Raw genomic sequence first — 19659 nt, forward strand, 5'->3', positions numbered from 1 at the left:
TATTCCAAAAAGTTAACTGTGTCCTATTTTTGTCTTCCCTTCAAATTTTGATATTTTGCCTCCCATTCCCAAATCCACATTCTTCATATCCTAGATGACAAACCTAGGACATCTTCTCTTTCTCCCCTCACTGCTAACCCACATGCAGTGTTCTGAGGCACATGTCCTTCCCTCACTGCTCACAAGCATCATTGAGAGAGTCAACCTCACATTACACCCTATGTAATAAACCTCAAGTTTAACCTAAACTTTGATTTTAGATGCGATCTTTGTAAACATGAAATTTGCAGTTGTGATTACTTGTTGAAGTGTACATTTATGTCTGTCTCTTGCTCCATCTGTCTCCCTCTTTGTATTTGTTGCTGCCCATTTGCTTTCAAAATCAAACATATTTAAAAATAATTTAAATTTGGGTGAGGGATAGTAAAGGTAGGGCAGCTAGCAACCCACTGATTATGAATTCAAATCCCACCATGGTAAATTGTGGAATTGTATTCAGTAACTTTGGTAACCTATCAAAAAGGCTGCAGCTGACATTAGAGCACAACTGTCAGCTTTTTTGGCCCAGTGGTGATGAGTGCCAACACTTTCCGCAAGAAAGGCAGAACCTGGGTATCAGAGGGAATGGGAGAGGGGAAGGGGCAGGAAGAATGGAGGCTAAACCTTCAACACAGGATGTACTGCCAAAGATGAAGCTGCCTGGAGAGGACTGGTGGTTCAAGCAACCCTGACTCCCCAGGCAGGTAAGTCACTTGCATCTGTGTCCTCATAGCCAAAGATCTTGCACCTTGCGGCATTGGTCATCATTCCTTTCCAGTGGTTGTCAAAGTCACTGAGGCCGTGAACTACTTCACTTTAGGTCATAATGTTTATTTGGAGAGCTGGTGCAGACATGATGGGTCGAATGGCCTTCCTCTGTGCTCTTAAGATTCTGTGATTCTGTGGGCTGTTGGGAGACTAGGAGCTAATGTAGGTCAAGCACTGGGGTGATGGATGAGGAAGAATATTGCTGGGTGGGATAGAGTCTGAACAGTAACTATTTATTGTAGAACATAACTGTGTACAGATATACAAGACAGTAGGCTTCTTCAGTCCACGCCATGAGCTATCTCCATTCAGTCCTGAACATCTCAATACTGCAGTCCCACTCCCCTGCCTTTTCCCCATAGCCTTTCAATTATTTTTCTCTTCAGATAGTTATCCAATTCTCTTTTGAATGCCACAATTGAATTTACTTTCACCACATTCTCGGGCAGTACATTCCAGATCCTAAGTACTTGCTGCACAAAAAGATTTTTCCTCATGTCATCATTGTTTCATTTGCCAATCGCCTTAAATATTTTGGTTTTCTTTGGTTTTTGATCCATCCACCCATGGGAACTGTTTCTCCTTATCTACACTGTCCAGACCCTACATGATTTTGAATACCTCTGTCGAATCTCCTTCCTCCCAGAACGACGATGAAAGTTTGCAAAGAGTCACGTTATGACTTTATTAAAAAAAAGTTTCACTGGACCTTGTTTCTATTCAAATAATCATCTAATACCCATTTGAATGCCTCAGTTGAGCCCGACTCCACCACACTTCCAGGAAGCACATTCCAGACCTGAACCACTCGTTGTGTGAAGAAGTTTTTTCTCACGTCACACTTGCTTCTTTTGCAAATCACTTTAAATCTGTGTCCCCTCATTCTTGATCCTTTTACAAGTGGAAGCAGTTTCTCCCTTACCTGCTCTGTCCAGCTCCCTCATGATTTTCAAAACTTCTATGAAGCCTTCTCTCAGCCTTCTCCAATTTATCCTCATAGCTGATGTGTCTCATCCCTGGAACCATTCTTGTAAGCCTCTTCGAAGTGCCATCTTTGAAGTGTTCATCATCATGTTCAAGTTCCTTAATTTGCTTTATTCCTTCCATCTCTGTAATTTTCTTCGCTCTACAACTTTGAGAATTCTGCATTTTTCTAACTCTGGTCTTTGTGCATTCTAAAATTCTTTACTTAATCATGGATACTTTCAGCCATCTTTGTTCTAAGTTTGGAGTTATCTCCCTACACTTCACCACCTTTAAACACATCTTAATATTCATGGTTACAGGTCATTTGTCTACTGTGATCATTGCCTCGTTACACTTCTTTGAAGTGCCTTGGAACGTTCTATATTTAAATTTGTTATTTAATGTGAGTTGTCATTGATGGCTCTAAGAGTGAAAGTATCCATGATAAAATAAAGAATTTTAGAGTGCACAAATACCAGAGTTGGAAAAATGCAGAATTCTCAAAGTTGTAGAGCTGAAGAAAATTACAGAGCTGGAAGGAATAAAGTAATATAAGGAATTTGAACGTGATGATGAACAAAGATGGCACTTCAAAGGGGTTTGCAAGAATGGTTCCAGGGATGAGAAACTTCAGCTATGAGAATAAATTGGAGGAATTGGGACTGTTTTTCTTGGAGAGGGGAAGGCTGAGAGGAGACTTGATAGAAGTTTTCAAAATCATTTGTGGGCTGGACAGAGTAGATAGGGAGAAGCTGTTCCCACTCGTAAAAGGATCAAGACGAGAGGGCATAGATTTGTGTGGATGTATATCTTAAGGTGGATGTATGTCAGTGTGAGAATGAGTGAGAATGGAGTCAAGGAGTAGGATTTTGGATACTGAGGCGGGTGGCTTGAGTCAGCAAATTTCCTGACACGCTGGACCACCTCAGTAAAAAGTAGCCCAAAAAGTGGGATTTTCACTCAGTGACGGTGGGGTGGGATGGGGCGAGGTTGGAGGATTTTGGGGGCATAGGTGCAGATATAATCTGGCCTGCTAACCCTGGAAGCGTAGAGTAGGTGACCAGGGGGTTGCTAAGGAGGGCAGAGTAGAGGCCTGCCTCAGTTCTCTAGGACTTTTCCAGTTGTTTCAGAAGTTGTTAGGCCCTGTAGCACTTGCCAACCCACCTCCCCACCCACATGGCCAATCATACCCACCATGTGTGGCTCCTGTCCCCACCCACCCTCCATGGCCACTCATGCTTTTAAGGCAACTCGATGCAAAATCAGTTGCCCCACCCACCTCTTGGCCCTTCTTACGTCGATTGCCACCTCCATAACGGAACCAGTGGGCTCAAACCTCACTACGGAATTTAACCTCAATTAATTAATAAAAATCTGGAATTAAAAGCTGGCTCCAGTAAAAGTGACCATGAAACTGTTTAGGGAAGGAATTCTGCTATCCTTACCTGGTCTGGCCTAGATGTGACTCCAGACCAACAGCAATGTGGTTGACCCTTAACTGCCTACTGAAATGGTCTAGCAAGCCTCTCAGTTGTACCTAACCACTACAAAATCAAAAAGAAACAAATCTGGATGGACCACTCGACTTTGACCTAGGCACTGAAAATGACAACGGCGCATACAGTCCTGTTGACCCTGTAATGTCCGCCATACTAACATCTAGAGGCTTGTGCCAAAATTGGGAGAGCTGTCCCACAAATTAGACAGGCAACTGCCTGACATAGTCATATTCACCAAATCATACCTTATGGACAAAAACAAAAACAGAATTACCTGGAAAAACTCAGCAGGTCTGTCAGCATCGGCGGAGAAGAAAACAGTTGACATTTCGAGTCCTTATGACCCTTCGACAGAACTTGAGTTCGAGTCCAAGAAAGAGTTGAAATATAAACTGGTTTAAGGTGTATGTGTGGGGGGCGTAGAGAGAGAGAGCTCTCTCCGTCCCCCACACACACACCCTAAACCAGCTTATATTTCAACTCTTTCTTGGACTCGAACTCAAGTTCTGTCGAAGGGTCATAAGGACTCGAAACATCAACTCTTTTCTTCTCCGCCGATGCTGCCAGACCTGCTGAGTTTTTCCAGGTAATTCTGTTTTTGTTTTTGTTATGGATTTCCAGCATCCGCAGTTTTTTTGTTTTTACCTTATGGACGATGTCCAAGACGCTACCATCCCTATCTCTGGGTATGTCCTGTCCAACTGGCAGGACAAATCCACCAGAGGTGACAGCACAGTGGTACACAGTTGGAAGGGAGTTGCCCTGGGAGTCCTCAACATCGACTCCAGACCTCATGAAGTCTCATGTCATCAAGTCAAACATGGGCATGGAAACCTCCTGCTGATTAACACCTACTGCACCCCCTCAGCTCATGAATCAGTGCTGCTCCAAGTTGAACACCAATTGGACAAAGCACTGAGGGTGGCAAGGGCACAGAATGTATTCTGGGTGGGACAACTTCAATGTCCGTCTCCAAGAGTGGTTTGGTAGCACCAGTACAGATCGAGCTGGCCGAATCCTATGGACATAAGGACATAGTTGCTAGACTGTGTCTGAGGTAGGCGGTGGGGGAACAAAAAGAGGGAAAAGCTTACTTTACCTTGTCCTCACCAATCTACCTGTTGCAGATGCATCTGTCCATGATAGTATTGGTATGAGTGATCACTGCACAATCCTTGTGGAGACGAACTCCTGTCTTCACATTGAGTATATCCTCCAACTTGTTGTGTGGCAGTATTACCCTGTTAAATGGGATAGATTTCAAACAGATCTAGCAACTCACAACTAGGTATTCGTGAGGTGCTGTGAACCATCAGCAGCACCACAATTGTTCTCAAACATAACCTGTAACCTCATGGCCAGGCATGCCATTACCATCAAGCCAGGGAATCAACACTTGGTTCAATGAAGAGTGCAGGAGAGCATGCCAAGAGCAGCACCAGGCATACCTAAAAATAAGGTGCCAACCTGGTGAAGCTTCAACAGAAGACTATTTGCATGCCAAACAGCAGAAGCAGTGTATGATAGACAGAGCTAAGTAATCCCACAATTAATGGATATGTTCAAAGTTTTGCGGTCCTGCCACATCCAGTCGTGAATGGCAACTAAACAACCAATCGGAGGAGAAGGCTCCACAAATATCCTTATCCTCATTGATGCAAAAGTAAGGGCTGGAACATTTGCAGCCATCTTCAGCTAGAAGTGCCAAGTGGATGATCCATCTCCGCCTCCTCCTGAGGTCTCCAGCATCACAGATGCCAGTTGTCAGCCAATTTGATTCACCTGTTCCAGTACAGCTACAACATTGGCATCTACCCGACAATGTGGAAAATTGCCCAGGTATGTCCTGTCCACAAAAAGTGGGACAAATGTAACCTGGCCAATTACCACCCCTTCAGTCTACTCGAGATCATCAGCAAAGTGATGGAAGATGTTGTTGACAGTATTAGCTTTAGACAGTAATTTCAGTATATTTGGTGGTAAGTTGATTCTTAAATGAAACATATGACCCAATTCCTACCACTGATGCCTGTCCCTACAATTTAATGGTTTTGATAATGTTGTACCAGAATCAGCCATTTTTTTCTTGCTCTCAAAGATTCTGTCTGATGTGTGCTTATGGCCACTTTGCATTGATCTTAAACATTTGTCAAGGTTGCACAATCTTTGGCATATTCAGAGGAGACATACTTCAGTGCATACAACAAACATGTGTCACACATGAAGAAGTGCTATGCGATGTGTGCAGTTGTGGTGATGAAGGGTCATTGACCTGAAATGTTTACTCTGTTTATCTCCACAGGTACGGCCTGACCTGCAGAGAATTTCAGCATTTTTTGTTTTTATTTGTGCAATAGCGATACTTGGTTTACCTGTTTAACAGCTATATCTTTGTAATAGTTGACATTCACTATGAATGGAAATAAATAAGAACATTTTTAACAGTTACCCAAGCTGCATAATTAAATAAACGGAGCTTTGACCCAAAACAAAGCTGTCAGCTTGGATTTTCTCACTGACTATAATTATTAAAGGGGATGATGTTTCAAACCAAATTAGAATTGAGAGATTATTCATGATCCAATAATGCATTGCCTATTTGCTTCCATGGTCCATAATACTGCTGAATAGACCAGTCACCTTTGCTCTTGAGCATTTCCACTAGCATTTACATTTATTAGTATGTTTGGAGGAGTCTGTGAAAACCATTTCTAAACATCTGCCTGATTGACAGCACAAAATTATCAACAATAAGTCTTTAATGTAAAAATGCAGCCATGGTTATCCAGCCTAACAAATTCCTTAAGTTTGCCATCAATCCCTGCTCTCTTCCTTTCAATCATTAAGGTCCCCATTTATATCGCCACTAGAGCTATTGATAAGGTCCATACTGTAGATTCTGCAAATTGCTAAAAATGTAATGTAACTATTATTTTTCTGACATTAGGCAGAATATGAATCATTGCTGAAATGGTTAAAGAGGGAGTTATGTTGATGGCGCAGAAGATAAATATTATCTTGACTGTGGGGTTATATTGAGTTACTAGCTTCAATTTTTTCTTACAATTGGGGAATGTAGGTTTTCATTCAGTCTTTGTCATGTTTGCATCAGGTTGTCCACCCCAGCATGCTTCAGAAGTTTAAGTTTGGCATTTTTGCTATTTGTAGCATCTTGTCATTCTTTATAAACCCATTATTTCTGATAACAAGCATTGAGCCCAAGTTTGTGGAGATCATTCATAGGTTGGAAATATAGTGAATGTGGAAAATGGAACTCTCACTTTGCTGTTGATGCTTTCTAAGCTTGTTTAGAGGGGATGATATGATTTTTTTTCAATGAGAAAATTTTTTTCTGTCTGAAAAAACACCTGTATAATATTTCAAATTATGAGTAAAATATCTGTTTATACTGTCAATTTTGATTACAGTGATAGACATCAAAATACAATTGGTAATTGATCAGAAAATATCAAAATAAAATGAATGTCATGAGGATAATTGTATGTGATATTTATATGACACCCCCCAGAGAGAGACTATGTACATGTATGGACATGGAGGTAGTTAATGAAGGACCAGAGAGACTGGAAAAAATTGTGTGCAGTGGTTAGGTGGGTAAAGAATTTTTATCAGAAGCTTTGTAGTCTTTTGGGGCCATCAGGAGTCAAAACTTAAGTCTCGTTTAAGATTCCCATCTTGAATGTTCATTCTCTCAGAAATCCCATGGCGGCAAGTTGCTCACTAGTTTCTGGGGCTGTTTATCTCCTGAGAGTAGATTCTGAATTTCTGAGCAGCAAATCTCTGTTTCACATTGACAAATTGAATTGTGCATTTAGGTTGAAGTACTTGCAAACAAATTGACACTTGAAATTACTTAATGTTGTGTGGGAGTAATATCAGCACCTGGTTCGAGAAAAAGACAAGTATCCAGGTCAGTTTGTGGGGTGGTTTGAGCTTGTCTGGCTTCTTTTAAAATTATTTTTGTCTAGCTGTGTGGCCATTCCTTTGTGCATTTCTGCAAGCAAGTGGAGGAGTATGAATTTGCAATACATTGTGAAATCTCAGAACGTTTCTCAGATTTAGAATGGAGAATCTTATTTGCTGGTGTTTACCTGCACTAGAATAATTTCCTTGGCTCTTCGTGCCATGAATTCTATTCATTTCATATTTCTCGGATAATTCTCTTGGCTCTCAGTGCTGTATAATCAGTCTATTTTGTATCTCAGATTGGATTCCACTTGAGCAACAATTACTCCCCATGAAATTTATCTAGAATTACAAAATTGTGCTTACATGTGTGCCGTTGTCTAAACGTTATGGTTTACAATCTTACTTCTGTCCTTTGTACCTTTCCTGGTGGCAGCCTCTGTCTCTGTCAGCAGCTTTGACAGTTATAGTCATGAATGCACCTGAGTCTAGTGGTGATCGCAAAAATCAGCTTTTTCTGTAATACTTGAAATCTGAGGAGGTAGTAACTTCACATCATTCACTTTCATTCTTATGACAGAAGACAGGAATGTAAAAAATGATGAATATTTTTGAACAATCATGCCCACTTAAATCAATCATGTAAAAAAGAATAAAGGCTGCAAGATTGAATAAAGCCTGAAAACAGATACCAGTGTCACAATGCATAATTAGCCTACACCTGTTGCTCCCCATTCAGGCAGCATGAACACTTCATAATATCTGCTGATTTGCATGATAGGTGCGTACAGCGAGCACTAGGCACACCACTGAGTAGCTGCATGTCTCAGCAGGAGGGCCAAGTTGTGAAATGCTAGTGCCACTTAAAGCTAGCCCGCACAACTTAAAAGGGAGCTGCATTCTGGCTGAAGCAGATGCTGGAACTGTTTGCAGCAGAGAGTGCCAGTAAGAAGAACACTGAACTAAGGCACAACAAGGCAGAGGGCATGCCCCAAAGGTCTAGAGCTAGGACAGGAGTAAGTTTAGTGTAGGCGCCACACTCATTTGAGGAAGAGGTTGCACACGAGTTCTGTTTCTGAGGACTCAGAAGTGTGTGTGTGTGCATTGCAGATATATTTTTGAATGCAAAACAGTACATATAGCGATAAGAAGCTAAGAGTCTTGGTGCCAGATTTCATAGCCATGGAGCTCCAAAATTACAGCTCTGGCATCAAATCACCGTTAGATGCACTTGCCAAAAAAACAAAATTTTGGAAATTTTCGGTTGGTCAGACAGCTTCTATGGACAGAGAAAAATCAAGAACAGACTTTTCCACGTGGTATTCAGGTCCCTGCTTTAATGGTCAAATGGGGTCAGAAGTCTGCAGTGTATGGGGAGTAGACACCTGGTTGTCCAATTAAAGTGGGTGGGCTTTCGAAGCTAGAGGGTCAGTTGGAAGCCCTCCAGCAATGAAGAACCAGCTGGATGCTTTTAGGTATAAGAGAGGGAGAGTATGCCCCAAATTGGATGAGCCCTCCAACTTTTTGAGCAGCCAGACCAATATTGTGGAAAGGGAACCTCTCCACAGTGTGAGCTGTGGCTGAGACCAGGGAAGCAGGGAGGGTCTCTAGTCTGCCTGGAGTGCTGGGCCCCCAGTTGTTTTCTGGGAGGCTGCATCCAGACAGCTACACTTACATCTCTCAGGCCCTGAAGGTCAACTGGAAAATTTCAGTCGACCTCTGACAATAGGCCTTACTAGGCTTCTAACGAAGTCAGTTGGTGACTTGCCTTTTGTAATTGAGTAATAACTTTCAAAAGGGAATTAGATAAATATGTGAAGGGAATAGATTTGCATGGCTATGGGGAAAAGGGCAGGGGATTGGGGCTATTTGGCTAACTCCTTCAAAGAGGCAGCACGGTCACAATGTGGTGAATGGTCCCCTTCTGTGCTGTTTCATTCTATGATCCTTTGATAAAGGTACATTGTGTCCTCCTTTGGGATCAGTTTTATAATGATGACAGTGCACTATTTATTGGTATAGCCAGTAGTGTGAGAGTTGAAATGCCATCAGCAATGGTTCTAATGTCTATGTGTATGTTGTTTCATTAACTTGTTCCATCAGTGCTGCTATTGTGCTGACACTTGCATAACTACAGCACCGCATCAACTCTGTACAACTGCAATAGGGACCTTGTCTGGCACTCTCCCAGAACCAAGAACTGCAGTGGGAATGATGCCAATTGGTGACTTTAGCAAGAAAACTAGTGAATGAATTGATTGTGTGTTTATAGCAGTACTGTGGATAGTGGTCGCATCCAGATTTATACAAACATGTTTCGGATAAACTGATTTCTAAAGGTGTTTAATATGTAGGAACAGAATGTGTAGGCTTTGGATATATTGGTATTTGCCTTTGTCCACTCCAAAAAAGGCAGGTAGGTTCTCTTTTGTGCATAATATATATTTTAGTGGACTGGAGGTCATAGTCTTATTGTAATACAAAACTGCACCTTATTTTTCTTCTTCACAAAGGGTATCTACTGAGTGTTTTAGGAATATTTTGTAAATAAATATATGTTTTGACAGGATTAAGGTTAATTTAGATTGAATTTAGTCTGGTGTAAATTAATTCTTTGTCATTTTAACAATATTTTAAGTTGTTGTTTTCATGTTCAGGATGAACCAAAAATCCTGAAACCATTTAAAAGAAACTGTTACATGTTATGTTGCAGGGATGGGGATGAAGAAGCCTGGATTTTGTGGTAGTAATGACATCAAAACTATCAGCATTCCTCGTCCTTACTCCTATGGAACTCACAGCAACCTCTGGCGCCCACATATGTGCAGTTAAATTTGGAAATCCAAAAGTGCTGTCTAAAATTCTATAGTTGATAGGATGCATTGTTGAAATTACCCCAGTCTGTAATCAATTAAAATCACTGAGCTGACGAGAACTTGCCCTTTTTGCTATTAGTCACATTGTAAAGACATTTGAAAAAGTTGCACCTTGTTAAATGAGGTGTAACTGGGTTTTAAAAGTGTACTAAGATCATAATTACTGCTAGACAGGCTCACTTGCCTGTGAGTGTGAAATCCCATAATGATAAAGAAAGTAATAGATTTCTAAAATATTTTTTAAAATTTTGTTTCTGATATTTCAGCTTCTGCGTTAATCCCATGTGTAAATCCCAATAATTGATTTTGCTCTCTGTAAAATCTAATTAAAAATTTAAGCATAATCAGTGCATTTTACTTCCTGGTTTGCTGTCTGAGAATATTGATGTGATTGGCTGCTTACCCTGCTTGATGACATCACTGTTGCTGGATGCCTGAAGATCCCTTGACCTGGTGGCAGATTCATGCTAACGTTGGAAAAGGGAAAATCCAAGCTGCAGAGATCATTTGGTCTTTGTGAGCAGTTTCCTAAAACATCAGCGGCAAGTTGCTTCCCCGCTGACAGCAAAACCTATGCAATCGTGAGCTGAGATGGTTCGAAAGATCTTCCTTATTTGTAACCATCTTGTTCCCTTTCTGCAGTTTAGTCATGATTGTTCCCATGGTGGGTTATTGAAGAAAACTTTTCAAAATCTCCTGCAAACTTTAAAATTTACTGGGCCTTGGTGAGGGGCAGAGGGGGCTGGGTGCTGTTAGCAGCCACCACTCCTGCCGGTGCTGGCAGGAATAATGAACTGCTGCCTCTGATAGGCCGACAGCTCAAGGTGGGCCAGACTCCCTTAAAACTCAATCATGTGGCAGGCCTGAGAGTGGCTAATTAAGTACCTGCAGGCCACTTGATTCTGTTGGACCTCCCTACGGAACTTTCTGGGTTTTCCCGTCAGTTCTCTGACCGGTGAGCAAGACACCCATTGGCCACAAGCCCGGTCATCATCTCCACTTCCACAACCTCGTAGGCAGAGAGTTCCAGATAATTAACACTCGCTGCGTGAAAAAAGTTGTTCTTCACGTTCCCCCCTGACCCTGCATCTCTTGCCCAAAACCTTAAATGTGTCCCATAGTCCTTGTACCATCAGCTGAGAACGGCTTTCCTTAATCTACCTTATCTGACCCTGTCATAATCTTATATAATTCTATCAGATCCCTCCTCAAGTTCCTTTGCTCCAAGGAGAACTAAATCAGTTTCTCCAACCTAAGCTTATGGTTAAAATCCCTCACCCCAGGACTATTTTGGTAAATCTCCTCTGCACCCTTTCAAGGACCCAAAGCCTTCCTCAAGTGTGGTGGCCAGAAATGAGTACAATACTCCATTTGTGGCCTAACCAGTGCTTTATACAGGTTCAGCATAACTTCCCTGCTTTTGTACTGAGTACCTCTAATTATGAAGCTCAAGGCTCCATATGCTTCTCTAAATGCCCTCTCTGTATGCCTTGCTGTCTTCAAAGATCTGTGTGCATGAACCACCCCCCCAGGTCCCTCTGACCCTGTATACACCTTTTAGAACTGTGCCATTTAGTCTTTATTGCCTCTCCCTATTCCTTCTGCTAAAGTACATCACCTCATACTTCTTGCTGTCTGCCACACCTCCAAATTTGGAGTCATTGGAAAATTTTGAAATTTTACTTTGTATTCCAATATCCAAATAATTTATATAAATCAAAAAAGCAGAGATTGTAGCACCGATCCTTGGGGATCACCACTGTCTACCATCCTCCAGCCTGAAAAATAACAAATGACCACAACTATGATAAAAGCAAAATATTGCAGATGCTAGAAATCTGAAATAAAAACAGAAAATACTGGAAGAACTCAGCAAGTCTGACAGCATCTGTGGAGAGAAGAACAGAGTTAACGTTTCGAGCCTGTATGACTTCTTCAGAGGTCGGAACAGTTATCGTTTTGAGTCAGAGCTCTGAAGAAGAGTCATATGGATTCAAAACATTAACTCTGTTCCTCTCTCCTCAGATGCTGTCAGACCTGCTGATTTTTTCCAGCATTTTCTGTTTTTATTTACCACAACTCACTGTTTTCTGTCCTAAAACCAATTTTTATTCCAGATGACACTGAGCCTTCTATTCCATAAGCCTCAAAGTTATTAACCAGCCTTTTATATGGCATGTTGTCAAAAGGCTTTCTTAAAATATATATAGACAACAACAAAATATCTATTGCATTCCTTTAATCAGCCTACTCTGTTACTTCATCAAATAAATAAATTAAAAGCAAAATACTGCGGATGCTGGAAATATGAAACAAAAACAAAAATTGCTGGAAAAATTCAGCAGGTCTGACAGCATCTGCAGAGAGAAAGACAGAGTTAACATTTCGAGTCCATATGACTCTTCATCAGAACTAAAGAGAAATAGAATTATGATAAAATATAAGCTGATTAAAGGGGGTTGGACAGGGGAAGCTGGAGAGAGGGCCAGTGATAGGTGGAGGCAAAGGAGAGATTGCAAAATATGTCATTAACAAAAGATCAAAGGGATGTTGATGGTGGTGATATTAGCTAAAGGATGTGCTAATGGTGACATTAAGGGTAGAAAGCAGGATGAGCAAGTGACAGATGGCCCCAGTGGGGGTGGGGTGGGAGGAGGCATTCAATATAGGTTAAAAGGTAGGGATAAAACAATAAATTGAAATAAATATTAAAAATAATAATAGAAATAGGTGGGAAAGAAAAAAATATATAAAAAATAAAATAAAATTTTAAAAATATAATGATTAGCAAAAAGGGGATCAAAAAGGGATGAGGATGGAGGAGAGAGTTCATGATCTGCAATTGTTGAACACAGTGTTAAGTTTAGAAGGCTGTAAAGTGCCTAATCAGAAGATGCGGTGCTGTTCCTCCAGTTTGGGTTGAGCTTCACTGGAACATTGCAGCAGGCCAAGGACAGACGTGGGCATGAGAGCAGGGTGGTGTGTTGAAATAGCAAGCGACAGGGAGGTCTGGGTCATGCTTGTGGACAGACCGAAGGCGTTCCACAAAGTGGTCACCCAGTCTGCATTTGGTCTCTCCAATGTAGAGTAGACCACACTGGGAGCAGCGAATGCAGTAGACTAAACTGAGGGAAGTGCAAGTGAAGTCTGCTCACTTGAAAGGAGTGTTTGGGCCCTTGAACAGTGAGGAGGGGGGAAGTGAAGGGGTAGTTGTTGCACCTTCTGCAGTTGCATGGGAAGGTGCCGTGGGAGGGGGTTGAGGTGTAGACATGATGGAGGAGTGGACCAGGGTGTCCCAGAGGGAACAGTCCCTATGGAATGCTGACAGGGGGTCGGTGAAGGTAAAATGTGTTTGATAGTGGCATCATACTGGAGTTGGCGGAAGTGACGGAGGATGATCCTTTGAGTACAGAGGCTGGTGGGGTGATAAGTGAGGACAAGGAGGACCCTATCATGGTTTTGGGAGGGAGAGGAAGGTGTGAGGGCAGATGTACTGGAGATGGGTCGAACATGGTTGAGGGCCCTGTCAACCACCGTGGGTGGAAAACCTCAGTTAAGGAAGAAGGAAGACATGTCAGAAGAACTGTTTTGGAAAGTGGCATCATCGGAACAGATGCGACAGAGGTGAAGGAACTGAGAGAATGGGATGGAGTTCTTACACGAAGCAGGGTGTGAGGAGTTATAGTCGAGGTAGCTGTGGGAGTCGGTGGGCTTATAATGAATATTGGTGGCCAGTCTTTCACCAGAAATTGAGACTGAGAGGTCAAGGAAGGGAAGGGAAGTGTCAGTGATGGACCATGTGAAAGTGATGGATGGGTGGAATTTGGAAGCAAAATTAATACATTTTTCCAGGTCCAGACGAGAGCACGATGTGGCACCAAAGCCGTCATCAATGTATCAGAGAAAGAAAGAGTTATGGGAGGGGGCCTGAGTAGGACTGGAACAAGGAATGTTGCAGATACCCCATAAAGAGACAGGCATAACTAGGGTCCTTGCGGGTACCCATGGCCACATCTTTTATTTGGAGAAAGTGAGATGAGGCTAAGGAGAAATTGTTCAGTGAGAGAACAAGTTCAGCCAGTTGGAGGAGAGTAGTAGTGGATGGGGATTATTTGGGCCTCTGTTCAAGGAAGAAGTGGAGAGCACTCAGGGGATGGAGGTGTAGAGGGATTGGACGTCCATGGTGAAGAGGAGGTGGTTAGGGCCAGGGAACTGGAAATTGTTGATATGATATAGAGCATCAGAGGAATCGCGGATGTAGGTGGGAAGAGACTGGACAAGGAGAGAGAGAATGGAATCAAGATAGCAAGAAATGAGTTCCATGGGGCAGGAACAGGCTGACACGATCGGTCTGCCGGGACAGTCCTGTTTGTGGATTTTGGGTAGGAGGTAGAAGCGGGCCATCCGAGGTTGGGAGACTACGAGGTTAGAAACTGTGGAGGGAAGATCTCCAGAGGAGATGAGGTCAGTGACAGTCCTGGAAACAATGGCTTGAAATAAATAAATTAGATTCATTAAGCAGGATCTGTCTTTTACAAATCGGTGCTGCCTCTCCTTAATTACCTCAAGCCTCTCCAAGTGACTTGATATTTTTCTGATTATTGTTTTGGAAATATTACTCACCTCTGATGTTAAACTGACTAGCCTGTAGTTTCTAGGACTATCCTTACACCCTTTCTTGAATAAGGATGTCACAACTGTTTGTTTATTTATTTATTTTTAAATGCATTCTTTTATGGGATGTGGGTGTCACTGGCAAGGCCAACATTTGTTGCCCATCCGGAATTGTCCTTGAACTGAGTGGCTTGCTGGGCCATTTCTGATGGCAGAAAAGAGCCAGTCGCACGCTGGAGTTACATAGGCCAGACTAGGTAAGGATGGCAGATTTCCTTCCCTAAAGGATATTAGTGAACCAGATGGGTTTTTACAACAATCAACAGCAGTTTCATGATTGCCATTACTGAGAGAAGTTTTGAATTCCAGATTTGTTAATTGAATTTAAATTCCACCAGCTGCCACAATGGGATTTGAACCTGTGTTCCCAGACCATTAACCTGGGCCTCTACATTACTAGTCTAGTGACATTTCCACCATGTCACCATCTTCCCACAGACATCTGGAATCCAAAAGTTGCTATCAGTTTCAGAGGAGTAATGATGGTACGTGCTGACAGTTTTACTGCCGTCAATACCACAAACTTCAGGCCATTGTGTTTGGTGATTGCACTATAGTTCATCTTGTGGTTAAAGCACAACTTTAAGACTTTAATCTTATTGACTAAAAAAAGTTCAGAAGATCAAAGTTCTGAGTAGAAATGTGATTCTAGATGATAGAATGGTCATTCTGTAAATTATCCTTGTTCATAACCTTTCTTTTTTTTCCTCTCAATGTTAGAATGGAAGAATGATGGGATGGATCTAAATATGGGCTGTGGGACAGGCACGTCACTTTCCTCCCTCTGCCTTGCCCTCCTGCTATTCCAGCTCTTTAGCTGTAGTTGTCGGGGTCACCAATTTCAAGAACCAGCATTGCCTGCAACCTTCCAGTTTACATACTCCCTGTACAATGCCACTATCTACGAGAACTCTGCTGCAAGGACCTATGCCAACAGCAAAGTTAAAATGGGGATAAGCCTGACTGATCCGTTGTGGGACATTAAATACAGGATTATTTCTGGAGATGAAGACAGCTTCTTCAAAGCAGAAGAAGTTTTACTTGGGGATTTCTGTTTCCTCAGGATAAGGACTAAGGGGGGCAATTCTGCCATATTAAACAGGGAAGTTCAGAACCACTATTTGCTTATTGTGAAAGCTGCAATTAGAGGGGAAGCCCTGGAGGCATGGACAAAAGTGAATATTCAAGTTTTGGATATGAATGATTTGCGGCCTTTATTTTCTCCAACCACATATTCTGTAACAATTCCTGAAAATACACCATTAAGAACTAGTATTGCACAAGTGACAGCGACTGATGCAGATATAGGATCAAATGGAGAATTTTATTACTATTTTAAAGATAGAGTTGACATCTTTGCTGTTCATCCAACTAGTGGCATAGTTTCCCTAAGTGGCAAATTGAACTTCGATGAGAGAAACCAATATGACCTGGAGGTATTAGCAGTGGATCGTGGAATGAAACTTTATGGAAACAATGGAGTAAGCAGTACAGCGAAACTAGTCATTCATATCGATAGAATCAATCAACATGCCCCAATCCTAAGCGTGGTGACTCACATTCCTTCCTTGATAGACAGTGATCCCATTTATGCCATTGTGACTATAGATGACCTGGATGATGGAATTAATGGGGAAATTGAATCAATATCTATTGTGGCAGGTGATCCTTTAGAACAGTTCCATCTTGTTAGAACTAGGTTAGGAGGCAGGGAGTATAGGATAAAGTTAGCAAAGACAGTGATCTGGGAAGACTTTCCCTATGGCTATAATCTTACCCTTCAAGCAAAAGATAAGGGGACCCCTCAGAAATTCTCTGCAGTGAAAATTGTACATATTGGAAATCCGGAGGAAAATGAAAACCAAGTAACTTTTGAAGAGGATGTGTATGAAGTGGAACTGAATGAATTTGCTCCTCCTGGAGTAGCTGTTGTTGCTATTAAACTAAAGCCGGAACCACAAAATGTGAAATATAAACTTAGTGCAACTGAAGATGCTCGTCATTTCTACATTAATCCCAAAACAGGTCTGATTACCACAGCACAACATATACGAATCCTTGAGAGAGAGCATTTTGTCTTAGAGGTAATGAGCAATGTCAATGAAATTAAAGTGCGCGTCATCATAAAGGTTGAAGATGCCAATGATCACACTCCAGAGTTTCACCAATTGTCATATGAGGCATTTATCAATGAAAGCGTGCCTATTGGTAGCAGTGTGTTAGTTGTTTCTGCCATTGACAATGATCAAGGAGAAAATGGATACGTGACATATAGCATTGACAAACTGAATTCATTGCCTTTTGTTATAAACCAGTTTACAGGTCTCATCAGCACAAGTGGACAACTGGATTTTGAGTCCCCATCTCAGAGTTACAGGTTTTTTGTTCGCGCCTCAGATTGGGGTTCACCTTATCGACGTGAGAGTGAGGTAAATGTAACAGTACATGTGGAAAATGTTAATGACAATAAACCCCTGTTTGAAAGAGTGGACTGCCAGGGAGTGATTTCACGTGAGTTTCCTGTTGGTGAACAAATAACTACTGTTTCAGCTATTGATGTTGATGAACTGGAACTGGTAAAATACAGAATTGTATCTGGAAATGAATTTGGATTCTTTGATCTAAATTCAGACTCTGGTGTACTTTTCTTAACAAAAGAATTGGATAACGCAAATCCAAAAGATGGACTCTTTTCACTTCAGATAACAGCTACGGATGGCGAGAATATTGCTGACCCAATGTTTCTTAATATTTCATTGGAGCACGGTAAGCTGACTACAAAGGATTATGTGTGCAGAGAAACTGGAGTTGCTAAGAAACTAACTGAAAAATTGCTCAAAAGAGTTAAAGTAAACAAGTCAAAGATGGAGGACTTATTCCTTGATCTCTATTCAATTAACAGACAGCCTCCACAGTTTGATAAATCCTTTCCTTCTCAGGTAGCCATTAAGGAAGATCTGCCAGTTGGCAGTACTATTGTTAAGGTCCCAGCTTCTGATGCAGATAGTAGCTTCAATGGCAAAGTTGTATACACCATCTCTGATGGAAATGTTGATAGCTGTTTTAATATTGAAATGGAAACAGGATGGCTAACAGTTTTGATGCCAATGGATCGTGAATTAACTGATAAATACATTCTAAATATCACTGTTTATGACTTGGGGTATCCTCCAAAGTGTGCCTGGAGACTGATGACCATCTATATCCAAGATGCTAATGATAACAAGCCTCGTTTTTTGCTGGAGAGTTACTCCGTTAGCATTCCAGAAGATACAGTGATTGGTACAGAAGTAGTTCAGATTGAGGCCACAGATGAAGATCTGGACCGCAACGGTGAAATAATTTATACACTATTAACAGACACCCACCAATTTGCTATTAATGCCTCAACTGGCATTGTTTATGTGACTGGGTTGCTTGATCGGGAATTAATTACAAACTGTACATTGAAAATAGAAGCCTGTGACCAAGCTGACACTGGTCATCAACAGTGTTCAGTTGTGGCTTTGGAGATCATTTTTGCAGATGTCAATGACAATGCTCCCCATTTCGTTCCTTCAAGCTACTTTGTTAAGGTGCTCGAAGATATGCCTGTCAGCGCTGTGGTAACATGGCTTGAAGCTCATGATCCCGACCTTGGCTTGGGTGGCCAGGTGCGCTACTCTTTGGGAAATGATTATAACGGGAAGTTTGAAATTGACCGAAGCAGTGGAGCTGTGCGCCTGTCAAAAGAGCTGGACTTTGAGAAACAGCAGTTTTACAACCTGACAATTCGTGTTAAAGATAAAGGTCGGCCAATATCCTTGTCTTCAGTATCCTTTATAGAAATTGAAGTGGTTGACGTGAATGAAAATCTTTATGCACCACAGTTTCCAGAGTTTGCTAAAATGGCATCAGTCAAGGAAAACGCACCAATTGGGACATGCGTTCTGCAGGTGACAGCAAAAGATGATGATGATGGAAGGGATGGACAGATTCAGTACTCCATTCGGGATGGCAGTGGCCTTGGGCGTTTCACAGTAACTGAGAACACAGGTAGGGCTGTGCTCAAAGTTTGAAGATCTTTAATAATTTACCTTGCATGGCATGTAAACACTTAGCTTTAAATCAAATATTATCTGCTAAAACATTCAAATATTTATGTGAATTGCTGCCAAATATTTAAAAAATTTTAGAACAATATGTAGTACTCATTTCTTATTTAAATATGGACCAAAATTTCAACTGTTTCTGGGAAAAAAACAAGTTAAATCTTGTGGATTATCTGTTGAAAAAAAAGTTCCTGTTTACTTGTGATGGTAGGCTTGATTGATTCTTTAACATTTCCTGGTGTTAATAGATATTTGTTCATCATCGTTAAATTGTTAGTGTAATTTACTAGATCTGGTAGTCGTTCATTACTGCTTCATAAATAGATGGTACGGTGCAGAGATTTGCTTAATTCTAAGTATTTATGATTGTGGTAAAAATTGTGTAATTTGTATAAATGCTTGCAGTAAAAGATTGCATTTGATATGCATATTGAATAGAAAAAAAAGGGAACCAAGATACAAGTCCTTTTCAGGTGTCCTCAAAATCTGTGAATGTTTGTGGTGTGACACAGAAGTTTAAACAAAGCCTATAATGCACAATTGAGGCCAGGTACTATACATATTCATCTTTTATTCACAAAAAATCTGAAACTCTAAATTACTGAATGTAAAAGCTTTTGATGATATCAGCCAGTAGTAGTTAGCTATTTCGTGATTTTGTTTTTTACAAGGAGCTGTTCCTCCTTTGTGAAGTTGAGTTCTGCTATGCAGTATGCCCTTGACATTATTAGGTTACATATACTTTGGTGCTAATATAAGGTTTGCCAACCATACTGTGAAAATGCCTCACAGCTGTAGACCACATTTTTTGTTTTAAAT

General features: G+C 41.3%; 1 protein-coding gene across 1 annotated transcript in view; it reads left to right on the forward strand.

Annotated features, from left to right (window-relative positions):
- The window catches only part of LOC121283992 (protocadherin Fat 3-like), a 619931-nt gene that overhangs the window by 85759 nt on the left and 514513 nt on the right, over positions 1 to 19659 (forward strand). Inside the window, exon 2 of the mRNA XM_041198874.1 lies at positions 15470 to 18784. Within this exon, the coding sequence (XP_041054808.1) occupies positions 15470 to 18784 (3315 nt within the window). The remainder of the gene's footprint in view (positions 1 to 15469; positions 18785 to 19659) is intronic.

The sequence above is a fragment of the Carcharodon carcharias genome, chromosome 11 (assembly GCF_017639515.1).
Source record: "Carcharodon carcharias isolate sCarCar2 chromosome 11, sCarCar2.pri, whole genome shotgun sequence".
In the NCBI taxonomy this organism is placed as follows: domain Eukaryota; kingdom Metazoa; phylum Chordata; class Chondrichthyes; order Lamniformes; family Lamnidae; genus Carcharodon; species Carcharodon carcharias.